The sequence below is a fragment of the Propithecus coquereli genome, unplaced genomic scaffold (assembly GCF_000956105.1).
Source record: "Propithecus coquereli isolate 6110/MARCELLA unplaced genomic scaffold, Pcoq_1.0 Scaffold294, whole genome shotgun sequence".
Classification (NCBI taxonomy): domain Eukaryota; kingdom Metazoa; phylum Chordata; class Mammalia; order Primates; family Indriidae; genus Propithecus; species Propithecus coquereli.
This window is the reverse complement of record NW_012148552.1, coordinates 3,404,957-3,429,004: the sequence shown is the minus strand read 5'-3', so window position 1 is coordinate 3,429,004 and position 24,048 is coordinate 3,404,957. Positions and strand designations below refer to the sequence as shown.

General features: G+C 60.6%; 4 protein-coding genes across 7 annotated transcripts; 1 reads left to right on the top strand and 3 right to left on the bottom strand.

Moving 5' to 3' along the window:
- Positions 1–1,025: 1,025 nt before the first annotated feature.
- Positions 1,026–5,296, bottom strand: LMF2 (lipase maturation factor 2). The gene is made up of 14 exons (XM_012648756.1): positions 5,117–5,296; positions 4,449–4,702; positions 4,274–4,302; positions 3,926–4,143; positions 3,672–3,850; positions 3,327–3,468; positions 3,032–3,166; positions 2,857–2,962; positions 2,686–2,782; positions 2,427–2,609; positions 2,184–2,352; positions 1,993–2,104; positions 1,822–1,918; positions 1,026–1,727 (listed from the first exon to the last, which is right to left on the bottom strand). Exons 1-14 carry the CDS (start codon positions 5,208–5,210, stop codon positions 1,425–1,427), a joined length of 2,118 nt encoding a protein of 705 aa, XP_012504210.1. The 5' UTR covers positions 5,211–5,296; the 3' UTR covers positions 1,026–1,424.
- A 217-nt stretch (positions 5,297–5,513) lies between these two features.
- NCAPH2 (non-SMC condensin II complex, subunit H2) lies at positions 5,514–17,613 on the top strand. Of its 2 annotated transcripts, none has more exons than XM_012648758.1 (20): positions 5,514–5,752; positions 11,720–11,821; positions 12,658–12,713; positions 12,808–12,892; positions 12,972–13,040; positions 13,179–13,258; positions 13,337–13,452; positions 13,867–13,950; positions 14,382–14,512; positions 15,209–15,280; positions 15,601–15,667; positions 15,793–15,900; positions 16,071–16,124; positions 16,276–16,346; positions 16,438–16,531; positions 16,621–16,689; positions 16,800–16,855; positions 16,947–17,048; positions 17,143–17,292; positions 17,359–17,613. In XM_012648758.1, the coding sequence occupies exons 1-20, from the start codon at positions 5,645–5,647 to the stop codon at positions 17,497–17,499; spliced, it is 1,815 nt and encodes a 604-aa protein (XP_012504212.1). In that variant the 5' UTR covers positions 5,514–5,644; the 3' UTR covers positions 17,500–17,613. The 2 variants fall into 2 exon arrangements, with proteins under 2 accessions (XP_012504212.1, XP_012504211.1); XM_012648757.1 differs by having other exon boundaries at positions 16,618–16,689.
- A 102-nt stretch (positions 17,614–17,715) lies between these two features.
- Positions 17,716–19,813, bottom strand: LOC105813933 (protein SCO2 homolog, mitochondrial). 2 transcript variants are annotated; one of them, XM_012648761.1, is made up of 2 exons: positions 19,276–19,813; positions 17,716–18,563 (listed from the first exon to the last, which is right to left on the bottom strand). In XM_012648761.1, the coding sequence occupies exons 1-2, from the start codon at positions 19,755–19,757 to the stop codon at positions 17,750–17,752; spliced, it is 1,296 nt and encodes a 431-aa protein (XP_012504215.1). In that variant the 5' UTR covers positions 19,758–19,813; the 3' UTR covers positions 17,716–17,749. The 2 variants fall into 2 exon arrangements, with proteins under 2 accessions (XP_012504215.1, XP_012504216.1); XM_012648762.1 differs by having other exon boundaries at positions 19,643–19,691.
- A 96-nt stretch (positions 19,814–19,909) lies between these two features.
- TYMP (thymidine phosphorylase) lies at positions 19,910–24,040 on the bottom strand. Of its 2 annotated transcripts, none has more exons than XM_012648760.1 (10): positions 23,472–24,040; positions 23,131–23,363; positions 22,798–23,000; positions 22,204–22,302; positions 21,687–21,816; positions 21,270–21,388; positions 20,691–20,853; positions 20,374–20,604; positions 20,162–20,302; positions 19,910–20,081 (listed from the first exon to the last, which is right to left on the bottom strand). In XM_012648760.1, the coding sequence occupies exons 2-10, from the start codon at positions 23,351–23,353 to the stop codon at positions 19,924–19,926; spliced, it is 1,467 nt and encodes a 488-aa protein (XP_012504214.1). In that variant the 5' UTR covers positions 23,354–23,363; positions 23,472–24,040; the 3' UTR covers positions 19,910–19,923. The 2 variants fall into 2 exon arrangements, with proteins under 2 accessions (XP_012504214.1, XP_012504213.1); XM_012648759.1 differs by having other exon boundaries at positions 23,557–24,040.
- Between the last annotated feature and the right edge of the window lie 8 nt (positions 24,041–24,048).

Sequence of the window (24,048 nt, the reverse complement as noted above, 5' to 3'; positions counted from 1 at the left end):
CAGAGTAGGTGAATCCATTGAGACCAAAAGTAGATTAAAGGTTGCTTGGGGCTTGAAGGGAGGGGTTGGAGGGTGTGGGCTAATGGATACAGGGTGGGGGGGCCAGTTTCTTCTTGAGGAGATGAAGTTTCTAAAATCCACTCTGGTGACAGGTTGCCACCTGAAGATACTGAAAGCCACCAATCCCGCATTTTAAATGTGTGAGTTGTATAGCAGGCGGATTACCAAGATAGCTGTTACAGAAAACAAAAACAAAATCTGGAAGGGAGGTTCATAAAATGAGCTTAAAAGCCTAGGGACAGGTTTTTGAATTTTAACGTATGATAGCGTTTTAAGCCAAGGCTGACTTCCGGATCGTTTATCCCGTGTGTGCGAGAGGACCCTGAGGCACCGCTGAGCTCCTGCCACAGGCTTGCTTGAACGTGAAGCTCTGTCTGTCCAGGTGGGTCGGAGGGCGTTCAGAGACCCGGGCCGGGTGGGAGCTGGACACGCTGGGTGGGGGCTGTGTCCCGAGCACAGAGCAGGGCAGGGGCAGCTTTGCTCCAGTTCCCGGGGAAGGCGGTGACCTCCCATTGGCAGCCTGACCCCAAACGGAAACCTGGATGCTGCCCTGGCTGGGCTGGCGTCCTCTTCCCATGACGGAGGTCGTCAGACGCCCTTTCCCTCTTCCACGCAGCCTCCAGCTCCCCTCCCCGCTGCCCCACTCTGCAGAGGAGCCTCTGCCGACCTGTCCACCTCCCTGTCCTTCCTTCGCCCCTGCCCACTCCGACCCGCCTGTCCTTTCCTGAGATCAGGAAGTGGGAGCAGGAGGGAAGAAAGGGACCACGTCCTGGCAAGTTCTCTGGCCCTGCACTGGTTCCAGGTCCACATCCCACCACTGGCCTGGCAGCTGACAGGGCCACCAGGCCCTTCGGTCCCATTTTGCAGGGGAGGACACTGAGAATGGGACAGGGAGAGTGCCCACTGAGCCAGGTCAGCATCCTCAGGCTTCCCGGCAGGAAGGAAACACCAGGCTCACGGCCAAGCACAGAAGACGCCTTTATTGGTGCACACGTGTGAAGGACAAAATGGGCTGGCGTGGAGAGGACATCAAAGGTGACCGTCCTTCTCCTCTTCCTGCTCAATGGGTCAGCCTCACCCCTTCCAGCAGAGGGGCTACGGCTCCAGACTCAACGCCCACAGCCCAGGGCAGAGGCAGGTCCTGAGCCGGGTCGCATGTTCACCTCTGGGGCCAACAGTGGAGGCAGTGGTGGGGGCCTGGCGTCCAGGGACGAGTGGGCCCTCAAAGCAGCACCCAGAAATCCTCTGCGGGCAACCCCCCAACCCACATCTGGCTTGGCAGAATCGGCTAAGGCACGGTGGCTGGGCCATGTCCTGTTGCAGGAGACAGAGCTGTGCTGGGGACCTACCCTGACAGAACACAGCTACTTTTTCCGCCAGGGGGTCCGGGAACCACTGCTGCAGTTGTCGGGGGCTGGGGTACCCTGTTCACAGGCAGCTCCCAAGTCCTTCTTGGGGGCTTGCCTCTGCTTCTCCCCCCTGGCCGGCCGGGAGGACTGGAAAGACCAGGGGGCCGGCAGGGCCTGCACAATTCGGACAGCCCCCGCAGCCACGAGGAGCCCCCAGAGCAGGGTGGGAGCCTCCAGGGGTGACAGCTGAGTCCGCACCCAGTGGAGGGCCCAAGCCAAGGTGCTGTTGGAGCTGCGGGCCCGGGGTGGGCTCTTGTCCTGTGAGGACAATATCGAGGGAGGCCCACAGGGATCGCCCCTGTGGCAGGGGTCAGCCCTGCCACCTCCCCCATCCTGACCAACACCCCCTTACCTGCAGCCCAAACTGCCTGAGCAGCGTCTCCAGCGTTGGGTCCCCCAGGGACACAGGTGGGAAGAATTCTTCCACCCACTGTCGCCTCCACCACCGGCTGCAACAGGACAGGATGTTTAGTGCAGGGCCAGAGCCCAGGCCCCAGCACCCCACCCGGCGCCCCTGCCTTACCCCTGCTCCCCGGGCTGGGAGAACCAGTACTTGTAGCGCTGGGCCCGAATGTAGGTGGGCGGCTGCTTGTGGAAGGGGTACCTGGCCACATGGCTCTGGAGGAGGCGGATCACTGTGGCGGAGGAGGGGCTCAGCATGGCCCCACCCTGGCCCCATGCACCCGGCTCCCCACACCCCCCACCACACCTCACCTGGCTCTTTGCCCTGCAGCAGGCGCAAGACCAGGCCGGTGAACCAGGGGCTGTGTGTGTGCGGGCCCAGGGCGGCAAACCACATCTGCCAGTCGAGGCGCGGCTGGTGAGGCACCACGACAGGGGGTGACCGGCTCACGTTCCCCGGCTTATACATGAACTCGATTTCCTGCCAGACGGAGCCACAGTCAGCTGGGCCAGCCTGACCCGTGCCTGCCAGCTCCCACCGGTGGGAGGCCTCACCGTCCAGTGGTGCCCGTCGTAGCTGCCCTCCAGCACCACCTCGGGCCGCCCGCCCAGGCCGGTCATCCGGCGGAAGAGGCCGTATGAGTTGGCCAGCTGCAGGTGCTCCACGGCGCCAAACAGGCGGTGGGCCCCGGTCCAGAGGCGCCCGTGGGTCCCCGGCTCCACGTAGGAGTATGGCACCTAGCGGCAGGCGGGCAGAGGCTCAGTGCTGCTGCTGCAGCCCCCTCCCAACCTCGCCCCCCGCAGCACTACCCACCAGGCTGATCACAAACAAGGACACCGTGGCGGTGCCAAGGACGGACAGCTGGACTGCAGCACTGAGCTTCCGAAGCCATCCCCGCACCTGGGTCCACCTGGGGCAGGGACCCAGGTGTGGTCAGGCCCACCTTGAACACCTCTCTCCCTCCCCCCTTCTTGGGCCACGTACCTCCAGATGGCAGCCAGCAGCTCCCAGGTGAGGGAGGCCACACCCAGCCACACAGTGGGCAGGGTCACTGTCTTTAGCCACTGGGAGAACTGGTGGAAGGTGAAGGCTGCCGAAGGAGGGGGTGTAAGAAGGGGTGGCACGGCCCCTCCCCTCTGGCTCCCCAGCTGGTACTCACTGGTTCTGGAGTGGATGGTGCGTTGCTGCCAGTCGACCTCCAGGCCAAAGCAGTACACAGTGCCACAGGCCAGCAGCCCGTAGATGGCCAGCTCCAGCAGCAGGGACAGCGAGCCCAGCAGGGCCTTGGGCCAGGCTGTGGAGCAGGGCAGCAGTGGCTCTGCGGAGGGTCCACAGCCAGGGGGCTGGGATGGAGCTAGAGTGGGGGTCATGTGGGGGGTGCTGGGGGGACAAAGACACCCTGGGAGGGGATGGGGCCGAGGATGGCTGGCTGCCCAGGACAGGCTGAAACTCACAGGTGGGCATCTTCTTGCGGTGACCATGGCCAGGCTGAGCAGCCAGGTGCTGGTCGTCCAGGAGGGCGGTGGTGAGCACCAGCGTCAGCAGGTTGAAGAAGTTATAGTTGCCAGTGATGATGATGAGGACTTGCAACAGCACCTGCAGAGGACCCGCACTCTGTGCTCAGGCCACCTACCCTGGGCCCTGCTGCCCAGAGATGGATGTCCTCCAACCTGACAGGGCGCACCCCTCTGCCCACCAGGCCTTCCCGATAGCAGCTGCCACCTGTCCCCAGCGAGACACACTGCCCAGTGCTGAAGGAGGCCACGCCCTATCTGTCCGATAGCTGAGGCCCCACTCACCTGGGAGTAAAAGGCAGCCAAGCGCAGGCGGCGAACGGGGGCGAAGAATAGAGGGGGCACGGCGATCTCGATGAGGAAGGTGGCCACCACGCTGAGCTTGTGCAGCCAGACAGGTAGGTGGTGGGCCAGCCAGGCGGCAGGTGTGGGCAGGCACTGAGTCTCGTAGTGGTAGGTGAGGGCTGCAGGTAATGGGCAGGTGGATCAGGGCTGGGCAGAGCCCCCAGACCACCCCAGGTCCAGGCTGGGACCCTCACCAGTGAGCCCCCACCACGCGGGGCAGCGGCTGGTCAGCTTGACCACGCCTGAGGCGAACATGAGGCGGAACAGCAGCCAGCGCACGAGCCAGAAGGGGAGGGCTTCGTGGGGCAAGGCCCCTGCTGGCCCACCCTGGGGGGCCTGCTTGCCCTGTGGGGGCTGCCTCAGTGGGGCCACCAGCACAGCCAGGAAACCAGTCTCCAGCAGCAAGGAGTCCCTGCAGGGAGAGGAAGTAGGGCAGAGTCCCCTCCCCACCAAGGCTGCTTCCTTCAGAGGGTCCTCCCCCAAGAAGCAAACACCCCCCACCCCACCCACCTCCTGTGGCCCCACACCCAGCAGTCACTCACCACTGGAAGTAAAGGAACACCTGGCCCACCTGTAGGGAGACTGGCTGTCAGGGAGCAGGAGTGTGTGTCTGCAGAGCCAGGTAAGGCAGAGGCAGGGGTGTGGGCTGGGGGGGCTGGAGTGAGCTGGGGACAGGGGTCCCAGTGATGTGTGGGGGCAGCAGGCAGCCCCACTTGCCTGGCAGGCCGATAGGTAGGCGGCCCAGAGCAGCAGGTAGACGAGGGGGTGGCGCAGCGGGCGCAGCAGCAAGGCGCCCAGCGCCAGCAGCGCACCCAGCAGGCTCAGCAGCTCCAGGCCCTGCGCGGTGTCCAGCCCCAGCCGCGGGGCTTCCCACAGCAGCGTGGGCGTCTCCCACAGCTGCTGCCAGCGCCCCTTGCCCTGCGGCCGCAGCGTCCTCCGTGCGGGTAGGATGCCCTCCGGGCCATAGAGGCCTGTGGGAGGGCACGTCAGCGCCAGGTCCTGGACACCCCCAGCCTAGGTCAGGGCATACGGCCCTTCCAGGATGTCTGGCCAGGTGAGAACCTGTTGACACCCCGTCCCCCGGGCCAGAAGGCCCGCCCAGCTTCCTAGGTCGGGACCTCCCACGCCCCTCTGCTCCAGGTGAGCCCGTCTCCTGCCGGCCCGCCAGATCTGGGGAAGCCCCGCCCCCGCCCTGGTCAGACCCGAGCCCTGCGGGAAACGCACCAATGCACGCCGCTGACCCCACCCCCGCGGGACCCAGCCGCCGCCCCCGGCCCCGCGGGTTAGGCCGGGCCCCCACTGCCCCCGCGACGGCGTGAGCGCGGGGCGCAGAGAGGACGCGGCTTCCCCCGCGCGCTGGGGTGCCCCGCCCTGGGCGCCCTCACCCGGGATCTGCGTGTACAGTGAAGCAAAGGCGAACATGAAGACGGCGGCCACGCCCTGGAGGAAGAGCTGCCGCGGGAGCCTGGAGCCCGCCATGTCCGCTACGCGGCCGGCTGGAGCAGAGCCCGCGGGTCCAACTGCCCCGCCCCGGCCGCCCAAACCCCGCCCGCGGCCGCCCGAGCCCCGCCCCTGCAGCCCGAGTCCCGCCCACCCGCGGTAGCTCAAAGTCCCACCCCTCCAAACCCACCCACCGCCCGCCGGGCCCCCTCCCACGGCAGGCCAAGCCCGCCCTTCCGGCCCCGCCCCCAGCGCGCACCGTGGCTTTTCCGGTCCGCTCCCGCCGAGAGGCGCCGAGGTTCAGTCCTCAAGGCCTCGGCTCGTGTTACGTCATAGATATGCGCGCGTCGCTGCTCTGCGTACTTTCCTGGGCGGGAACAGCAAAATGGCGCCAGAACTAGTGGCGGGTTGAGAGTACCGCATTCCTCGGAAGCCGGTCCTGCGGTCCTCTTGCCGCCCGGCCCCTCCCGGACATGGAGGACGTGGAGGCGCGCTTTGCCCACCTCTTGCAGCCCATCCGCGACCTCACCAAGAACTGGGAGGTGGACGTGGCGGCCCAGCTGGGCGAGTATCTGGAGGAGGTGAGGGCGGCGGGGAGTGGTGCGGGGCGGGCGCTCTGGGCCGGGGGCCGCCTCCTCGGCTGTGGCCATCTGGCACTCTGGCCGCGCTGGTCCTCAGACTCGCTTCTTTTCCGATTCCACGCTGCCTCCCGGAATCGTTTCTCGGTAGGTTAGCCCGGAGCTGTCATTGCACGTCTCTACCCGTTAGTGATCCGTGAAATCGATTTAGTGGATGGTGACCAGCATTTTTCTCCAATGTAATGGAATAGACTAGAAAGGGTTATCATCTTTGTTTCAGTTATAGCGTGCATGTTTGTGTGTTTGAAAGCTCAGGATTACCATGTAAGAGGGATTTCTTATCTGGGGTGTTCAAACCAGTTTCAAGCTACTGCCGTGTCTCGTCCTGTCAGCATTTAGTCTTCCACGTTTGACAGCCCCGCTTAGACCTCTGTTAAGGAGCTGTCTACTCCATCTCTGCGCTTCATTTTCACTCCGCAGCCCGGTGCAATCTGGCTTCCACTGCACTTAAATGTCTCTTGTCTTGATCAACAGTGACCTCATCCTACTAAATCCGAGGGACAATAGTGTCATCTTATTCAACTCAGCAGCATTTATTGGATTGGCCACTCCCTCTTTTTTGAAACAATGGTGGTACGATTCTCTTCCTATTTCACTACCTACTTTTTCTGTCCTAACCAGTCTCTAAGTATTGAGTTCCTCAGGAGGGGGCCTGGGTCATCTTCTGACACATTTCTCCTAAACAATCTCACTTATTTTCATAATGTAAAATATTGCCTGTATGAGGACAACTCCCAGGTTTATACCTCATCTGAAATCTTTCCTCTGAATCTACTTTTACATATCTAGCTGCTCTCTTGACGTTCACTAGGATGTCACACAGACATCTCAGATTTAACATGTTTAAAGTGGAGCTCTTCATTTTTCTGCTCAAACCCTAGTTTTCCCCATTTCCGTCAACCAAAGGCGAAAGCTAAGTGCTGTCATAGTGAGCTCCACGTTCCACACCCATGAATTCCATCAGTTATATATCAGAGTATCACTTGAATTAATATGTTCTCCGTTTCCTCTGGTTCAAGCCACCATGGTCTCTGGCCTGGATTTGTGTAAAACCTTCCTATCTGGGCTCCCTAGCCCTGTTTTTATTCCTGACCAATCCATGCTTCACCCAGCAGCAAGTGTGACTCTTAAAAATTAAAATCAGGCCACAGCACTGCCCTGCCTAAAACCCCTCAGTGGCTTTCCATTCTACTAAATAAAACCCAAACTTCCTCCTCTGAATCTGGCTCAGCTTACTGCTTTACCTTCATCTTGGGCTATTCTCTACCTTGTTCTTTTTTTTTTTTTTTGAGATAGGGTCTCATTCTTTCGCCCAGGCTGGAATGCAGTGGCAATCATAGCTCACTGTAACCTTGAACTCCTGGGCTCAAGTGATCCTCCTGCCTCAGCCTCCTGAGTAGCTAGGACTACAGGTGCATGCCGCCATGCCTGGCTGATTTTTTTAACTTTTTGTAGAGATGGGGTCTCACTGTGTTGCCCAGGTTAGTCTTGAACTCCTGGCCTCAGGCAGTCCTCCTGCCTCAGCGTCCCAAAATGCTGGGATTACAGGTGTGAGCCATCACATCTGGCCACTACCTTATTCTTTTGGATCAGTCAACCTTTGGCACCCCAAGCTTGCTCTTAGCAGATGGTACATGTACTTTCTTCTCCCACTAGAGAATATGTATGTGTATGTGTATTAATATAAGAGAAGTGATGTCTTACTATGTTGCCCAGGCTGGTCTCAAACTCCTGGGCTCAGGCAGTTCTCCTGCTTCTGCCTCCCAAGTAGCTAGGATTATAGACATGTGCCATTGTGCTCAGCTTCAGAATATTCTTTTATGACTAAGCCCTTTTCATCCTTCAGATCTCAGTTTAGATGTCCGCTGACCACCCTGTCTAAAGTAGTTCTCTCTGTCTTAGCACTTTACGTACATTAGAATGTTTATCACAAGCCATTCATCAACTTATTTACTTGTTTGTGGTCTGTCTCCACCCTAGAATGTAAATTCTGTGAGGGCATGGACCGCATTTATGCTCTCTTCCCTCTGCTTAGAGTGCCCAGCACACGGGAGGTGCAGAATAAATGTTTGTTAAATGAGCAAGTGATCTAATTACTGACCTTCTCTGCTCTGATGCACAGTCTGCCCAGAAAATGCAGAAAACTGGGCTGGATGGAGTGCCTCTGCATTCAGGTTTCCATATTAACACATTAACTGCCTTATGACTTGTATTTAACTCATGCTAGTTTTGAGCCCAGGGCCTCATGAAGCAAATCTGGGCAAAACCCTGCAGTTGGTTCACGAAAATATTACTTGTTGATGTTCTTATTGTTACAATTAATATTGACAAATTAATTCTGAAAATGTGGCTTAAATGAATAGAAGTCAATAAATTTTGATTTTCACTAAATTTTTCATTAAATTAGAAAGGATTGTTTTGTTTTTGAAGTTTTTATTCTATTTTCCTAATAAAACACTGTGGCCCCAAGGAAGAAATTTTTTTTCTAGCGTGGCAGTCAATGTGTTAAGCAGGGTCCCTGGAGACACCTGGTAAATCCACTTCCTGGCTCTGTGTCTAGGTTCATGTGTCTGACCTTCCAAACCTCTACTCGCTAAAGTCCTGGCTGCTAGTTTTGTCTTTCCCCTCTTTCCTTTTCCTTTCCCTTTTCCTTTTCAACAGAATCTCGCTTTGTTGCCCCGGGTAGAGTGCAGTGCTATCTTCATAGCTCACTGCAACTTCAAACTCCTGGGCTCAAGCAATCCTCCCACCTTGGCCTCCCACAGTGCTGGGATTACAGGTGTGAGCCACCGTACCTGGCCTTTTCCCCTCCTTTCCTTTCCCCCTCCTTTCATTTTACACACAGCTACCAGAATGTTCTTTTTCTAACACATCTTATTGTTATCCTTATCCTCTTTCATCCATTTATTTATTCATTGTTGTTGGTTGTCTATTGTGTGCCAAGAACCATGCTGAACTCTGAGAAAATAGTGCCAAGTGAAGCAAACAAAAATCCCTGCTTTGATAGGACTATCCACTGTCATGGAAGAAGCCTCCTGAGGCAGGAACCACACAGAGCTGTAATAAATATCATGCATCGGGGGCTTACTTGTCCCAAGCACTGTTTTATGTGCTTTATACATATAAATTCACACAGTCCTCACGGAAACCTTATTAATAGAGGCATTAGACAGGCGCCCCAAATCACAGCTGATAGCTGGCAGAGGGAGTGAATCCTCCACCGCTACATGTGCCTCTGTGGGCACAAACTGATGAGAGCTTTAAAAGAAAAGTTTAGGGTTCTGGAAAGAGTTTGACTGGGGAACCTAATTTTGTTTGGGATGAAATGAGTCACTGAATCATAGTGAGGGTCTCTGTGCCTTTCACAGAGCTTCCACCAGTGCCGAGTCGGCATGGAGCATCTGTCGTCCGTGGGAGCCACTATGAGGAGGGCCCCAGGAAGAATTTGCCATTTTCGATGGGAAATAAGTGGCGGTTACTAATCATGATGACTTTGTACTTTGGATCTGGATTTGCTGCACCTTCTTTATAGTAAGACGCCAACTGCTCGAGAAGTAAAGACGTTTTAATTCATCTACTCAGCAGATATGAAGAGCATTTTAAGGGGTGCAATCTCTTTGAAAAACGGATTAAACTCTTGAACTCATAGCATACTAGATATGTTTGTACATAAAACTTAAGATATGAAACAAACACCACAGTGAGCTGAAGAACGCCCCAGGCAGGGAGAACATGGTGCTGGAAGTTTCTCAGCTGGGAAAGTGCTTGGCCCAGCGGAGGGCTGAAAGTGGGCTGTGTGATCTCTGTGCAGCAAGCAGAGGAGGGAAGGCGACAGGAGAGGGGGGCTGGCCTGCATGGAGGCTTCCCTCAGGGATCTCGATCTGTCACCCAGGCTGCAGTGCAGTGGTGCGATCACATCTCACTGCGGCCTCCAACTCCTGGGCTCAAGCCTCAGCTTCCCAAGTAGCTGGGACTACAGGTGTGTGCCACCACTCCTGGCCAATTTTTCTTTTTTTTTTTTCATTTTTTTTAGAGATGAGGCCTTGCTATGTTGCTCAGGCTGGTCTCGAACTCTTGGCCTCAAGTGATCCTCCTGCCTCGGCCTCCCAAAGTGCCGGGATTACAGGCGTGAGCCACTGTGCCTGGCCAACTGCCTACCTCAAACGTCACTTGGATGTCTTAACCAAGATTCATATTGAACACGTCCACACTGAACTCTAGATAACCCGCCAGCCTACCCACCCAGAAACCCCAGGCTCTGAGCTCCTTCCCTCCTCCCACCTCCCCTGCTCAACCCACGTCCTGTCTGCTGCCAAGTCCACGCTCCTCTACACAGTGACCACCGCTCTGGCCCAGCCTCCCTCTTGCCTGGACCCTGCGCTGACGGTTCTTCCTGCCCTTCACGCCCCTCCCATGTCCTCTTCACGCAGCTCGGCTGAGCGTCACTGACGGGAAGGGGGCCCCCTTCACATTCCCAACTTTCCGGCCAAGGCCTTCGGTCCTGAACACTTCCCAATTCCTCACATTTCGAAGACTGTCGTGTGCCTGTTCCCTGTCATTCAGCGACCCGACAAACTCCCTTTATACTTAAAGAACTGATGGAAGTGGCTCCATCAGTTCTGGCGATGTCCTGCCAGACCCTCCGCCTTCTTTGTGCTACTGTGGTGCCTAAAATCTCGCCTCTTTCCAGCACCCTACACTTCGGCCATGTTTGCATAGTGCTCGTTTTGCTAAGCAGTTGTGTCCTGTCTCTGCTAACTGCCTTTATGTGGGCAATCATTTCCTAAAATGCTACTCCCTCCGTCTGTCTGGGGAGCTTCCATGTGTTTTTCAGGCTTAGCTCTGCCATTACTGCTTCGCTTGTTCACTGGGTACGTACCGGACACCAGCATCGGGCACCGAGCTGGAGTTACCCTAATGCTGCTCACAGCCCCCTAAGGGAGGAGAGACTTGAGAATGGTGCGACAACATCACACTGATGGGGTGGCAGGGTGGTCCTGGGCACTGGGGCAGGCTCTGCAGGAGCATTTACACTGGGGACAGCTGGGGGCAAGTGTTCCAGGCAGATAGAAAAGCAAAATGGAAGCGTTGAGAAAAACACGTAGGCCTTCAAAGTGTCCTTTGCTGACAGGAGAGGGGCCCTCTTCGTGGGGCAGATCTTGGGTGGAGTGTGGAGATAAAACGTTTGTGGACGTTTGGATGTCTCCATGGAGATGCTCGGTGGGTGGCTGCAGACACAGCCCTGCAGCTGAGGAGAGAGGGCTCGTCTGGGGATGGGCTTGTGATTGTTGGCAACTCGGGCACAGGAGGGACGAGTGCGTGTGGCGGGGGGTGTGCCGTGGGCAGAGGGGAAGGCCGAGGGTAGAGCCTGGAGCTCTGGTGTTTACAGGATGACAGAGGAGCTGGGCCCAGGGGAGGCCGAGGGGCCGGCAGAGGAAGGGTGTCGGTTTCCTGAGTTCTCTGCTCGAAGGATGGAGACCCAGCATTTTGTCTCTGTCTTCCCCACTCTTGAGGTTCCCTTTGCTTCTCTCGGAGTGAGCAGGGATCTTCCTGCCGGAGTCTGCCAGTCGGCCCTGAGGGGGCGGGTGCAGTATGGAGCCTTTCCAGTGCCTTCTGAAGGGAGCTGGTGTGCGGCTTTGGTTGTTTGTGGACGGCGTGCTCTGGGGGCTTTCTCTTCCCAAACACAGGTTTTTGTTACAGGAAGTGAGGGGGGTCACAGACACCTGTCTCTCCCTCCAGAACAATCCAGGCACCACTGTTGAGCCCAAGGCAGAGCCGGAGCTGTCAGTCTGAGGGGCTGCTGTGGGGTGACCAGGCCAGAAGTCTGGAGGAGGCGGGTGGTGGGCGGCTGTCCCGGAAGAAGTGAGTGCAACTGGGCCCGGCATCCCCCTGCCCTGGTGTTTCTTGCAGCTGGACCAGATCTGCATTTCTTTTGACGAAGGCAAAACCACGATGAACTTCATTGAAGCGGCGTTGCTGATCCAGGGCTCGGCCTGCGTCTACAGTAAGAAGGTGGGCCCCGCCTCTGACCTGCCTCGCCGGCACCTCGGGCCTCACCCCTGATGTCTTGACAACTCTTAACACCAAAGAACAATTTTTGACTTACAGTGGTGTGGCCAGGCAGAGAGGGTCTCGTGTGCTGGTGGGCTCTGTTGTCCCAACGGACGACACCTGGTGCGCACCCTTGGCAACAGCCCGGGGTGGCACATACACATCCCGCCCTTCCTCTGCCCCTCCTTGTGAGTGCTTCATTGTCAGCACCTCGGAAACCCCCAGCCCCCACCCTAGTGGTGGGACCCCTGTTCTGTGGAGGTGTGGGCAAGAAGCAAGTGGAAGGAAGGGGTCTGTCAGGAGCGTGGTGGCTGTCAGAGACTCGCAGGGGCTCCTGTAGATGGGGTGGCACCGGCCAGGACTTGGTGGGGAGGAGCTCTCGTGGGGGTGCTGGCAGGAGCGTGGGCAGAGGAGCAGCAGCGACGCAGGCCCTGGTGGTGCGGGCACTGGGCATGGGAGGCCTGGTCTGCGGGGCCTGATGGCCCAGGGCTGTGGGGCCTGCCTTGGGCACCACGCTGCCGTCAGCGTCAGGTCGAGAGGGCCACGCTCGCCGCTGTGTGGAGTGCAGGGGGCAGAGGGGACAAGGAGGTAGTCTCCGCTGGTAGAGTAATTCTCGTGAGACTACCAGTTTGATTTGGGAATTATTTTTGGTGGCAAAATTGGCAGGACCTGTTCTGGAGGCTGGGAAGCTTCACAGCGAACAGCAACGTCTGGTTGGGAAGCTTTGGGGGAGGGTTGTGGGCCCCGGCGGGCGGACCCCTCCTTTCCGTGCCCTCACTGCCTGCCCTGGTCACCAGGTGGAGTACCTCTACTCACTCGTCTACCAGGCTCTCGACTTCATCTCTGGCAAGAGGTGAGTGCTGGAGCGGGAGCTGGGGCCGAGGCCGTCCTCGCGGCTCCGCCTGCGCGCAGCCTCCCAGGATGCCCACGGGACGCTCTTCTCTCAGGCGGGCCAAGCAGCTCTCTGCGGTGCAGGAAGACAGGGCCAATGGGGATGCCAGCTCAGGGGCTTCCCTGGAGGCAGAGGATGAGGTGAGGTTTCTTGGGCGTTGGCCCTGCCCCTGTGTGCTTGCCTGGGCCCCACCCCGTGAGCTCCCCTGCCTCCCCACAGTTCCTGTCGCTAGATGACTTCCCCGACTCCCGGGCCAACGTGGATCTGAAGAATGACCAGGCACCCAGTGTGAGTGTCCCAGCCCCTTCAGCTTGGGGTGGGGTTGGCGCTTTCCCTGGTAGGTGTCGGAAGGTGGTGTTGCCCCGTGTGGGTTTCCCTCCTGGAGTCCAAGGGATGTGCCCTCACCCGCCCTTGGCCTCCACGCAGGAGGTCCTCACCGTCCCCCTCCTGCCCATGGCCCTGGTGGCCCCTGATGAAATGGAGAAGAACAACTTCCCCCTGTACAGGTAGGGCTTGAGCCCGGCAAGGGAGGGGAGGCCTCCCTGGGGAGGGTCTCTACAGTGGGCATGTTTTCGCCAGCACAGCCGTCAGGGCGAGGTCTTGGCCAGTCGGAAGGATTTCAGGATGAATACGTGCACCCCCCACCCCAGAGGGGCCTTCATGTTGGAGCCGGTGGGCACGTCCTCTGTGGAGCCCGTGGGTATGTCTCCCATGCCAAGGAGCCAGCAGGGTGAGGGCGTGGATGCAGGGCTTGGTGGGGAGGAGGGAGGAGAGGGTCTTCTGCAGGGCTCTGTAGGGTGCCCCGTGTTCGCTGGCTCTGGTCTTGGGGGTTCCCTCTTCCCAGGTGCCCACTCTGCTCTGTGGAGGTCGTAGGTTGGCTGGGACTTGTCCCCCTCACCGGTTCTCGCTGTGCCTTGATTATTTGTTGACGAAGTCACAGCTGGCTTCAGTACCAGGGCCTGACGCCCGGCAGGGCCCCGCTCTCTCCAGCCAGCTCAAGGCTGAGGACCTGCTGGGTCTGCCCTCGTGCTGGCCCCTTGGAGGGGCTCTTGAGACAGCAGGTGGGAACCATCTGGGGAGGGGCTGGCCTGACCCTAATCCCTGTCTCTCCCAGATGCCGAGAGGGCTGAGGAGCAGCTGATGGAAGTGTCTGCGTGCGGGAGTCCTGTTCCTATGCTCGGCTTCTCCCACGAGCCCGGTGAGAGCTCCCTGGCGGGCCTGGCTGTAAGGGCACTGGGGAGGTCAAGCTCAGTGGACGGGGCTGCTCTCAGCTACCCCAGCCTGCCCGCCTGCTTGCTCCCCCGCAGCCGGTGGTGTGGGGACAGGGAGCAGCTGCACTCAGGCCCTGGCCTCGGCTGAGCCTCCGTCTTGCTTCAGTGTCTGTCCTCTGACCACCCTCCCGGGCCTCCTCTCTGGGCAGACATAGATGGCAGCATTGAAAGAGGAGCATTTGCAAAGAAACAGAATGAACCAGGCAGAGCACACTAGTGTGATAAAAGGAGTGTGCGGCGCCCCACTGAGTTCTCTGGGTTCGGAGGGAGAGGCCTGTCAGGTCCCCTCGGTGTCGGCCCTGCTGCCATCTGGTCCTCAGGCTCCTCGGGGCTGACCAGGCTCTTGCTTCCTGCCCAGGCACCTCGCCAGAAGGCCCGATGCCCAGTGGCAGGGGTGAGGACGAGGACGCAGAGGAGGCGGGAGAGCTCCCTGAGGCCACAGCCCCCCAGGCCCCCCTGGAGCCCGAGGAGCCCAGGAGCTTACAGCAGGTGGGGCCCACACCGAGGCCTGCAGAGACCGAGCTGTCAGCTGGGCGAGCCCTGGCTCTGGGCAGAGTCACCTTACACAGGAGGACAGTGCTGTGGCCTGTTGGTCTTTGCCCAGAAGTCAGACTGTCCTGCAGCCAACCCTAGGCCCAGCCCCGCAGCCAGCGCTTTTGGCAGCAGCGTCTGTGTCCCTCTCTCCTCAGAGCAGAGCTGCCGCTGCTCAGGGGAGTGCTGGCCTTCGAGGGTCTGCGCCCCGTGGAGCGCGTGGCTACCTGGGCGGGGAGCTGGTCTCCCAGGCTGCCTCTTCTGGGGTCAGGCTGGTAGGAGGGGTGGGTCTGGGGGCCTTTGCTGCCTCACTCAACCCCCAAGGGTCAACTCTGTCCAAACTAGAGCTAGGAAATCCTTCCTTTTATTTATTAAAAAATACCCTACCTGATGTATACAGGAGAAAATGTTAACATTTCTTAATTCTGGTTGGTAAATAACATGAATGTTTGCCATTCTACTTTTCTCTCATATTTTTAAAGGAAAAAAAGTACTCCCATGACTATTAATTTGTATGTTTGTTCCATTTGAACTGCTGCCCCCAAGAACTCCCTGCAGGGCTCTTGACACTGACCCCAGGGCAGAGCTGCTGGGCTGCCCAGAGCCTTGGGTGGAGAAGGGGGAGGAAGGGGACCGTGGGCTGTTTCTTTGCAGAGCGCTGCCCTGCCCAGGAGGTACCTGCTGCGCGAGCGAGGGGGGGCCCCAGAGCCTGTGTCCCGGCTGAAGGTAGGAGTGCTGGGGCCCTGCACCCCCTGGTGGGGAGGGGACAGCAGACACGGGGACCTCGCTCTCTGCCCCTCATGCCCCCGTTCCTGCTGGCCTTCGGTGGTCCTAGCCTGTGGCCCTTCACACTTGCAAGGCATCTTCTTCCTCCCAGGATTTAAAGTCCCCCCTCCCCCAGCTCCCTTCCTCGACTGTCATCCTCTGTGACCCTGCATTGAATGTGCTTGCCCCCCCTGGGCTGTCACCGACTGCACTTGGTGTCTGGGCTTTGTGAGGGGAGGGTGTGCACCCCACATCCTCCCACATCGCTTGTCCCCTCTCAGGAGACCCCAGACCCCTGGCAGAGCCTGGACCCTTTTGACTCCCTGGACTCTAAACCCTTCAAGAAAGGTAATTGGGTGGGGGGCACCTCCACTCAGGTGCCCGTGGCTGGGTTTGCTAGGTTTGGGGTAGGCAGGTGGGCTCTGTGTCCTGACACACAGCAACACTGAGACTCCATCCCTGTTTGCCCCCAGGTAGGCCTTACTCTGTGCCCCCCTGTGTGGAGGCGGCTCCAGGACAGAAGCGGAAGAGGAAGGGGGCTGCCAAGCTGCAGGACTTCCACCAGTGGTACCTGGCTGCCTGTGAGTGCAGGTGGTGGGCTGTGGGGCACCCCAGACCCCTGGGAGCTAGGGCTGGGCCAGGGCCAGTGGAAGAGGATTGGCACCCTTTTCCCCAGTGCTGTGAGCAGCCCTCGGCCTGTGGGCAGGTCAGGGGCCCTGGCTCGGTTCCTGCTGACCGAGTTCTCTCACAGATGCTGACCATGCTGACCGCAGGAGGCCCCGGCAAAAGGGCCCATCCTTTGCAGGTGAGCTAAGGCCCTATGTGCACTTTTCTCAGGGAAGACAGTCTTACTCTGCCTTCCCCGCTCCCAACCCCCTGCCTGGGGTCACCTGGGGCTGTGGGTAGACTGGCGTGGACCTGGGCAGGGCAGGGGAGCTCTCACGAGGTCTTTGCAGACATGGAGGTCCTGTACTGGGAGCATGTTCGGGAGCAGCTGAAAACCCTCCGGAAGCTGCAGAGGAGGGAGGCAAGTACCGATCACTAGGCTGTGGCGTGGGTCCACATGGGGCCCCTGATGGGAGAGGGCAGTGCCCTTCACAGATGTTCTCTCTGGACAGATGGGCAAGCAGTGGCTGCCAAGGGTCGAGGAGGGGCTGTGGCCTTCAGAGGAAGACCGCCTGGAGGATTCCCTAGAGGACCTGGGGGCAGCAGGTGGGTGCCTGCTGGGGGGCTGGGCTGGGGGTCCAGCACCTGCAGCCCATGACTGGCTCCCTGTGGGTGTCTTTCCTGCCTCTTAGCAGATGACTTTCTAGAGCCGGAGGAGTGCGTGGAGCCTGAAGGGGCAAACCCCAGGGAGTCTGCTGCCCTGGGTAGGTCTGAGGGTGGGCAGCTGCCAGGGAGTGCTGAGGGGCCGCTGAGGCTGGGAGGGAGGGGGGAGTGGCCCCACAGCTGCAGCAGCTCACAGCTGCTCCTGCCCCAGATGCAGAGGCCATGCCGGCGTCCCTGAGCTACGAGGAGCTGGTTCGAAGGAATGTGGTAAGCCTGGGTCAGAGTGGGCGGGTAGTTGGGTGAGGGGGGCCCCAAGACCCTGCACAGAAGGCAGCAGCTCCCACTGGTCCTCCCCTAGGAGCTATTCATCGCCACCTCCCAGAAGTTTGTGCAGGAGACAGAGCTGAGCCAGCGTGTCAGGGAGTGGGAGGACACCGTCCGGCCCCTGCTCCAGGAGCAGGTGAGGTAGCACTGCCGAGAGCTGGAGCCTCCTGCTGCCTGCCTCGGGCTTGTCCGGGGCCTGCCCGCAGCCAACCTGCCCCTCCCCTGTGCAGGAGCAGCACCTGCCCTTTGACATCCACACCTACGGGGACCAGGTGGTCTCTCAGTTCCCACAGCTCAACGAGTGGTGTCCCTTTGCAAAGCTGGTGGCCGGCCAGCCTGCCTTCGAGGTGTGTCGCTCCATGCTGGCCTCCTTGCAGCTGGTGAGTGGCCTGGGATACGTGGGAGGGGACCAGTTCCCAGACCCCTCTGATGCTGTGCCCCTGCAGGCCAACGACTACACGGTGGAGATCGCCCAGCAGCCGGGGCTGGAGACAGCCGTGGACACCATGTCCCTGAGACTGCTCACGCACCAGCGAGCCCACAGGCGTTTCCAGACCTATGCTGCCCCCTCCATGGCCCAGCCCTGAGTGGGGAATACCAAGGCGGGTGGGGGTGGGGAGCCCCATCCCCACGTGTCCCGAGCTGTGCCTTTGGCTCACTCGTGTTGCTTCCTGGCTGGCCCAGCCTAATAAAGTGGTGTTGCCATCCCACATACCCCTAAAAAACCCCCTTATACCTGCTCTGTGTAAAGACAGTGCTGCTTGGCCTCCGTGGGCTGCTGGTACAGACACACACACAGATGAAAACGCACCCCATTTAATGACAGGCTGTGGCAGCTCATGATAGGACGCTGCGGAAGGCAGCCATGTGCCGCTGCACACTGTCTACGATCTGCTCGGCTGACCTGCCCCGGCCATAGTAGTCAGTGAAGAGGCCATCGGGGTTGAGCAGGTAGATGGCGATGGAGTGGTCCACAATGTAGTCTTGGTCCTCGTCCTTGGGGCCTGCACTGTAGTATACGCGGTAGCTGCGGCTAGCCTGGGCAACCTGTTCAGTGGAGCCTGTCAGACCCAGCAGCCTCGGGTGGAAGTCCTGCACGTATCGGGCCATGGCGGCAACGTCGTCCCGCTCGGGGTCCACGGTGATGAAGACAGGCTGCACGGGAGGCAGGCCCGGCTTGGCTTCCAGCTGCTGCACTACCTGCACCAGCTTCTCCAGCTCATCCGGGCAGATGTCGGGGCAGTGAGTGAAGCCAAAGTACATCAGCACCCACTGGCCCCGGAAGTCAGCCTTGCAGCGAGCCCGGCCTTGGTGGTCCAGCAGGCTGAAGTCACCCTGGCCCACAGCCGCCTGGCGCAGGGCCTCTGTTCGCCGTTGCTGCTGCCGCTGCTCCTTTTCTGCCCTTATAGCCAGCCAGGCCCCACCCAGTCCAGCCCCAAAGAGGGCTGTGACCAGAAGCCTGGTTCGTAGCCCAGGGCCCTGGGGCTGGCCCTGCCCACTGGTCTCGGCAGGGCCCTGCCTCCATGAGAGCCAGGACTTCAAATGCAGGGCCTGGCCTCCTGGGGTCCGAGGGAGGACGCGGGACTTAAGCTGAGAGAGCCCATGCCAAGCCTTGGGCCCCCGAGCCAGTAGCAGCATGGACCTGATGTACCTGGAAAAGAGCAAAGGTGTCAGGAGCCAGAGGGGAGGGGACAGGAAGGTGCTTGGGCTGCTCCAGTAACTGGAGACAAACCTCACCCTCAGGCTCGCCACCTGTCTGCAACTGTTCACCTGAGCTCAGAACTGCTCCACCCCTGAAACCTCTAAACTGCAGCTTAGGAGGCACCAGACACCCACACCCGGCCAACTCCATGCCTGTCACTCTTGTCCTTTAACCTGGGAACTTGAGCCTGTCTTACCCCAGCCTGTCCTGCACCTGGGCAGCCGAGCCTCTTACTACATGAAAGCATTCCAAGTGCATGCCTTGCCTGGATTCCTGGGCGTGCGTATGTATCTGCAATAAACCCATTTCTTCAAAGGAGATGGGTAACTGGTTTGCAGCCCCCGAAGAGTAACTGACTCCTCCAGCCCTTTCCTGACACCTCGGGCCACTTCAACTTCGGCTCTCTGGCCGCTCCCTACCCACCCAAGTTCAGCAGAGAACCAGGGCCACCTATCCACGAGCTCGAACTCTGCCCCTTTCCTGGCAAAGATGTAAGATGCTTCCACTCCCCACAAAACCCCACCCTCTTCACATCCTGGTTTCCCAACAGCACCAATCTGGGCTCACTGCGCACACCCTGGCCTTGCCTGATGACCTCCGTGCCTTTCCCACAGGGGCCCCGGGAAGTTTGCCACCTGCAGCTCCCAGGACTCCCCCTCACCTCAGAGAACCCTCCCGAGGGCTCCTAAATGGTGGCCTCCGCCCCCAGGCCGGACGGTTCCGGGCTGCGGCTGTGCCGTCTGACCTCCGGCGCGTCGCTCCCCCCTTGGACCATTTCCAGACCACCTTGTGGTCAGACAGGTCTCTGAGGACCGCCCGAAGCGACGCACGAGACGTGAGCACCTTACAACCATGCTCGCCGCCGAAGACAACTCGTGCATGCTTCGGGACACCTCCCTTCCCGGCGTCTCCCCAGACTCGACTCTCCCTCCGGCGCGCCCGGTGAGAATGCGCCGCTGCCGGCCCCGCAGAGCCGAGCGCGTCCCAGGCGCGGGCTGTCCCCTCCCCTCCGACCCCGGGGTCCGCACCTCGCGGGGGGGGCCGCGAGTCCGAGCAGCTCGCCCCGGAAGCAGCACCGGCCGCCCCGCCTCGCTCGCGCTGCATGCCGGGACCCCGCGGGATCGCGCCGCCGCCACGGCGCATGCGTTAACGGCGCCGCGCACGCGCGAAGGAAGCTGGGCCTTCCGGAGGTCACGTGTCCAGCGAGGCCGCCCCGCTTTCGCCCCCGCGCCCTCCCGCCCGCTGCCGCGTGCGGCTTCCCGGGCCCCCGGCGCGCCAGGCACGGACACGGCTTTGCGGCTGTAGAGCTTTATTGCTGCGCGCCGGTCGGCGGCAGGACGAGCTCGGCGTAGGGCGAGGGGGCGGCGAAGGGCGCACGGTCTGAGAGCACGAGCGCCTCCTGCAGGGCCAGGCGCTGCGGTCCGCTGAGCGGGGGGCCGTCCCGGTGAACGCGGAGCCAGGGCGTCCCTGAGGGGCGGCGGAGGGGCGGTCAGCGGGCAGGCGGGGGCGGGGCGAGGGAGGCCGGGGCAGGCGGGGGCGGCGCTCACCGCGGCGCAGCCTCTGGCCCACGTCGACCAGCAGCTCGGCGCCCACCCCCAGGCGGAGCGGATCCCCCGCGCGGCTGCGTCCCGCTCCGAGCTCGTGCAGCACGAGAGCCAGCGGCATCGCATGGATCAGCTCCACCGTGCCTGCGCGGAGAGGGCGTTAGGCGGGCGGGGGCGGGGGAAGGAAGGGCGGGGAGGGCTCCTTCGACGCTCACCGTCCGCAGGTGAAAGCAGTTCCTCTTGCTCCTGGGCGCGGGGCAGCAGCTGCCGGCGCTGCGCGGGGCTCCCGGAGCACAGCGCTCGCGCCAGGCCCGGGTCTACGCCCTGCCCCGCAAGCATCTGCTCGAAGCGGCCCCGGGCCGAGCCGTCGTCCAGCGCTGCGGCCACCCGCGCGGCGCCCTCGGCCTGGGTCTCGGCCTGTCCGTTCAGCCACAGCAGGGCGCCCCCTACCGGCGGGGCAGGGCTTAGGCTTAACCTCGGGGGGCGGCCTCGCCGGAAGCCCTCCGCTGTCGCCGCCCTCCCTGCCCCTCACCGAGCTTGGTGACCAGGTCCCGGAGGTCCGACGGCCCTGCACCATCCATGCACAGCAGCGCCTCCTCCACCTCTAAGGTGTGGCCCACGTTGTGGCCCAGGGGCTTGTCCATGGCCGTCAGGGCTGCGGCCACCCGAAGCCCCAGGCCCGCGCCCACGCCAACCTGCGGAGTAGTGGTTCAGTGCAGAGCCCGCCCTGCGCCATCACACGCTCCAGCCTCTGCTGCACCCTGGGTTGCAGCCCCCAGGACGAGGGCAGGGAAGGCTTGGGGTGCGGACCGGGGCGAGCGCTGTGCCAGACTTCAGCGCTGGGGGCCAGGAGGACCTTGTGCCTGGCCGCGGGTGGGCGTCCCAGGCCAGAGGCCGGGTCTCTGGGGGTTGGGTGTGACGGAGGGAGGGACTGTTGGCTGGGAGGGTGGGTCCCGGCAGAAGCGGGGCGGGACGCCGAAAGCAGGATGGCGAGGCGAGGTGGGGGTGAGTAGAGGGGTGAGGGCCGGTCAGGTCCACATTAAGAGGCCCAGCCCCGCAGAGAGGCCATAGACACGGAGGGGCCACAGGCTCCAGCAGGCAGGGTGTTCACCAGCGCTCTCGCCAGCTCCCGGGCCTGCTCCTGGTTGGGGAAGACGGCAGCCTCTCCGAACTTAACGTCCACCACCAGAGCGGACAGTCCCTCCACGACCTTCTTACTGAGGATGGAGGCTGTCGGGGAGACAGAAGGGGACAATGAAGGGCCAAAAGTCTCCCTGGGAGACTTGGGAGATGCCAACCCTAGGGGCAGGAGGGGTCATGGGCCCCGGGCATTGAGGGCCAAATCCTCTGGGATGGGGTGGCCACACCTAGTGGGTTATGAGTCAGGTCACCCCTATGATGAGGGGACACTGTGATTGGGGGAGGTCCCACAGTCAGGTCACCCCTAATGAAAGGACCCTGGCTGTGAGGTCAGAAGTCAGGGCTCTGTAACCTGCAGCAGCTGGCCCCTGGAGTCGGGTCATGTCACCTGTGATGAGTGGCAGGCTGTCCACGGTGGCTGTCACATCTCTGGCTGCATACAGGATTCCATCCCCAGGAACCAGCTTCTTACTCTGCCCCACGATACAGCAGCCCACTTGCTCCAGCAGCACCTGCATCTGTCAGACAGCCCCCAGCCCCAGTGACCCAGATCAATAAACCCATCACAAGACACATCAGCAGCCTTGACAAAGATCCAAGAAGACCATGACCAGTGACCTGTGAATGATTGTGATAAATCCTCAGCAATGACTCTGACCTTTGTCTTGTCAAGATTCTATCACTGTTCTATGGCCCCTTCATGATCAGTGGCCCATCAGTGGTTTTGAACAAGTCCTCATTAGTGATTCTGATCAAAGTTCCACTGATGATTTGAGCAAAGTCCAATGACTATCAACAGCCCATGAATAACTCTGATCAATGTCCTCATTAGTGATCTTAATCTATCAGTGATTCTGGCCAAGGTCTCCATCGGCTGAGGTCAACAGCCAGTGGTGGTCTCGTACCTGCTCTGGGCTCTGGATGACGTTGAATCCAGGGACAGACTCCAGCTTATCCAAGGTGCCCCCTGTGTGTGCCAGGCCACGTCCACTGATCATGGGCACCTGGTGGGCAGAGATGCTGAGTACACCTGCACAGTACCTCACCCTCACCTCCCCTGGGTAGGACTTATGCTGGACTTAAACAGTGTTTAAGCAGTTTTAGTGGGTGCCCAGCTGGTGGAAAGGCAATGAAAATGAAATTTTCCTGGTTGAGGGCCTGGTGTCCATTGGGGAGGAGGTTGGTACCCAGCCCTGGGGACACAAGACTAGGGGACAGGGAGAATGGTACTCTGCTTTTCCCTGGGAGTGCTGTCTGGGGCCCTGAGGTGGAAGAGTCGGGGGTCTGCATTCTGCTGGTAGAACTTGGTTCTGTTCCAAGGGGCCTAGTCTGGGGCCTAAGGGGGCCCAAGTTCTATGGGGAGGATGGTGAGAAGCTTGGGTCCTGTCTTTGAGGGCTCTGTCTGGGCCAGGCTTGGGGTTGGGAGCTGCCTGTGGATGGCTTGGTTGCTGGCTCTCTGGGGTCAGAGGTTCTGGTCTGGAAAGGAGGTGGTCTCTAACCTTGCAGCCGCATGCAGCCAGGGCAGGAGCCAGGACTAGGCTGACCTTGTCCCCCACACCCCCTGTGGAATGTTTGTCCACCAGCTGCCGGTGCCAGGCCTTTGGCCACTCCAGCTGCTGTCCAGACTCGGCCAGTGCCTGCGTCAGTGCCGAGGTCTCCTCCAGATCCATGCCCTGAAGTCGGATGGCCATGAGCATGGCCCCTGGGTGTGAAGTACGATGATGAGGACAGCGTCCCCAAAGCAATGGGGTATTCCCAGGGACAGACAGTCTCTGGGAGCTGACCTCCCGGATCGAGGTCAGGGTCAGAAGGGCCCAGCCCTCCCCACACACCGATCTGTGCGCCCTGCGCGCGCCCGTTGACCACAGCGTCCACGAAGCCTCTGATGTCCGCCTCGCTCAGGCGGCCTCCATCTCGCTTTATGCGGATCAGCTCCGGAAGCTGCTTGGGCTCCGACCGGGTGTCAGGAAGTCCCCGGCTCCCTTCCCCCGAGAGGTCACCAAGCGCTACTGGGGCGGGTGGGACCTGGGCTCCTGGGGTCGCTGGGGCTGCCATAGCTCCGGGCCTGCGGGGATGGCAGACACAGCTGGAACCTGCTGCTGCTCGTGTCCTTGTCCCTGCGGCCACACGCTCCTGTCCCCACCCTGTTCCTACGTGTCTTTCTGGTGCCTACCCTCTGTCCCTCGTATCTGTCGCCGTGTCCGTTTCTTTCTCTGTGGTTCCCACTTCCCGACCTCACCGCTTGCACCGGCCCATACCTGTTAGGTACCGCAGCCCTTGCCCGCTCTGCTTCGGTTCCGCCCTGCCTCGCCCGCGGCCACGGGGTCAGGACCCCAGCGCACCCGTCCCTTGCCTGGGGGCAGGAGCAGGTCCGCGGTGGTCGATAGCGGCCCACGGACAGCGGGCGGGTGGGGCCGTTCCCTTAGTTAAGTGGGGCTCGCCAAGCGCCGCCTGGAGGAAGTCCTGCTGGCGACGCCCCGGCCACTCCCCGAAGTGGCTGGGGGGTGCAGGACTTCCTCCAAAGTGGGGGGGTGCAGGACTTCCTCCAAAGTGGGAGGGGTGCAGGACTTCCTCCAAAGTGGGAGGGGTGCAGGACTTTCTCCAAAGTGGGGGGGTGCAGGACTTCCTCCAAAGTGGGAGGGGTGCAGGACTTTCTCCAAAGTGGGAGGGGTGCAGGACTTTCTCCAAAGTGGGGGGGTGCAGGACTTCCTCCAAAGTGGGAGGGGTGCAGGACTTTCTCCAAAGTGGGG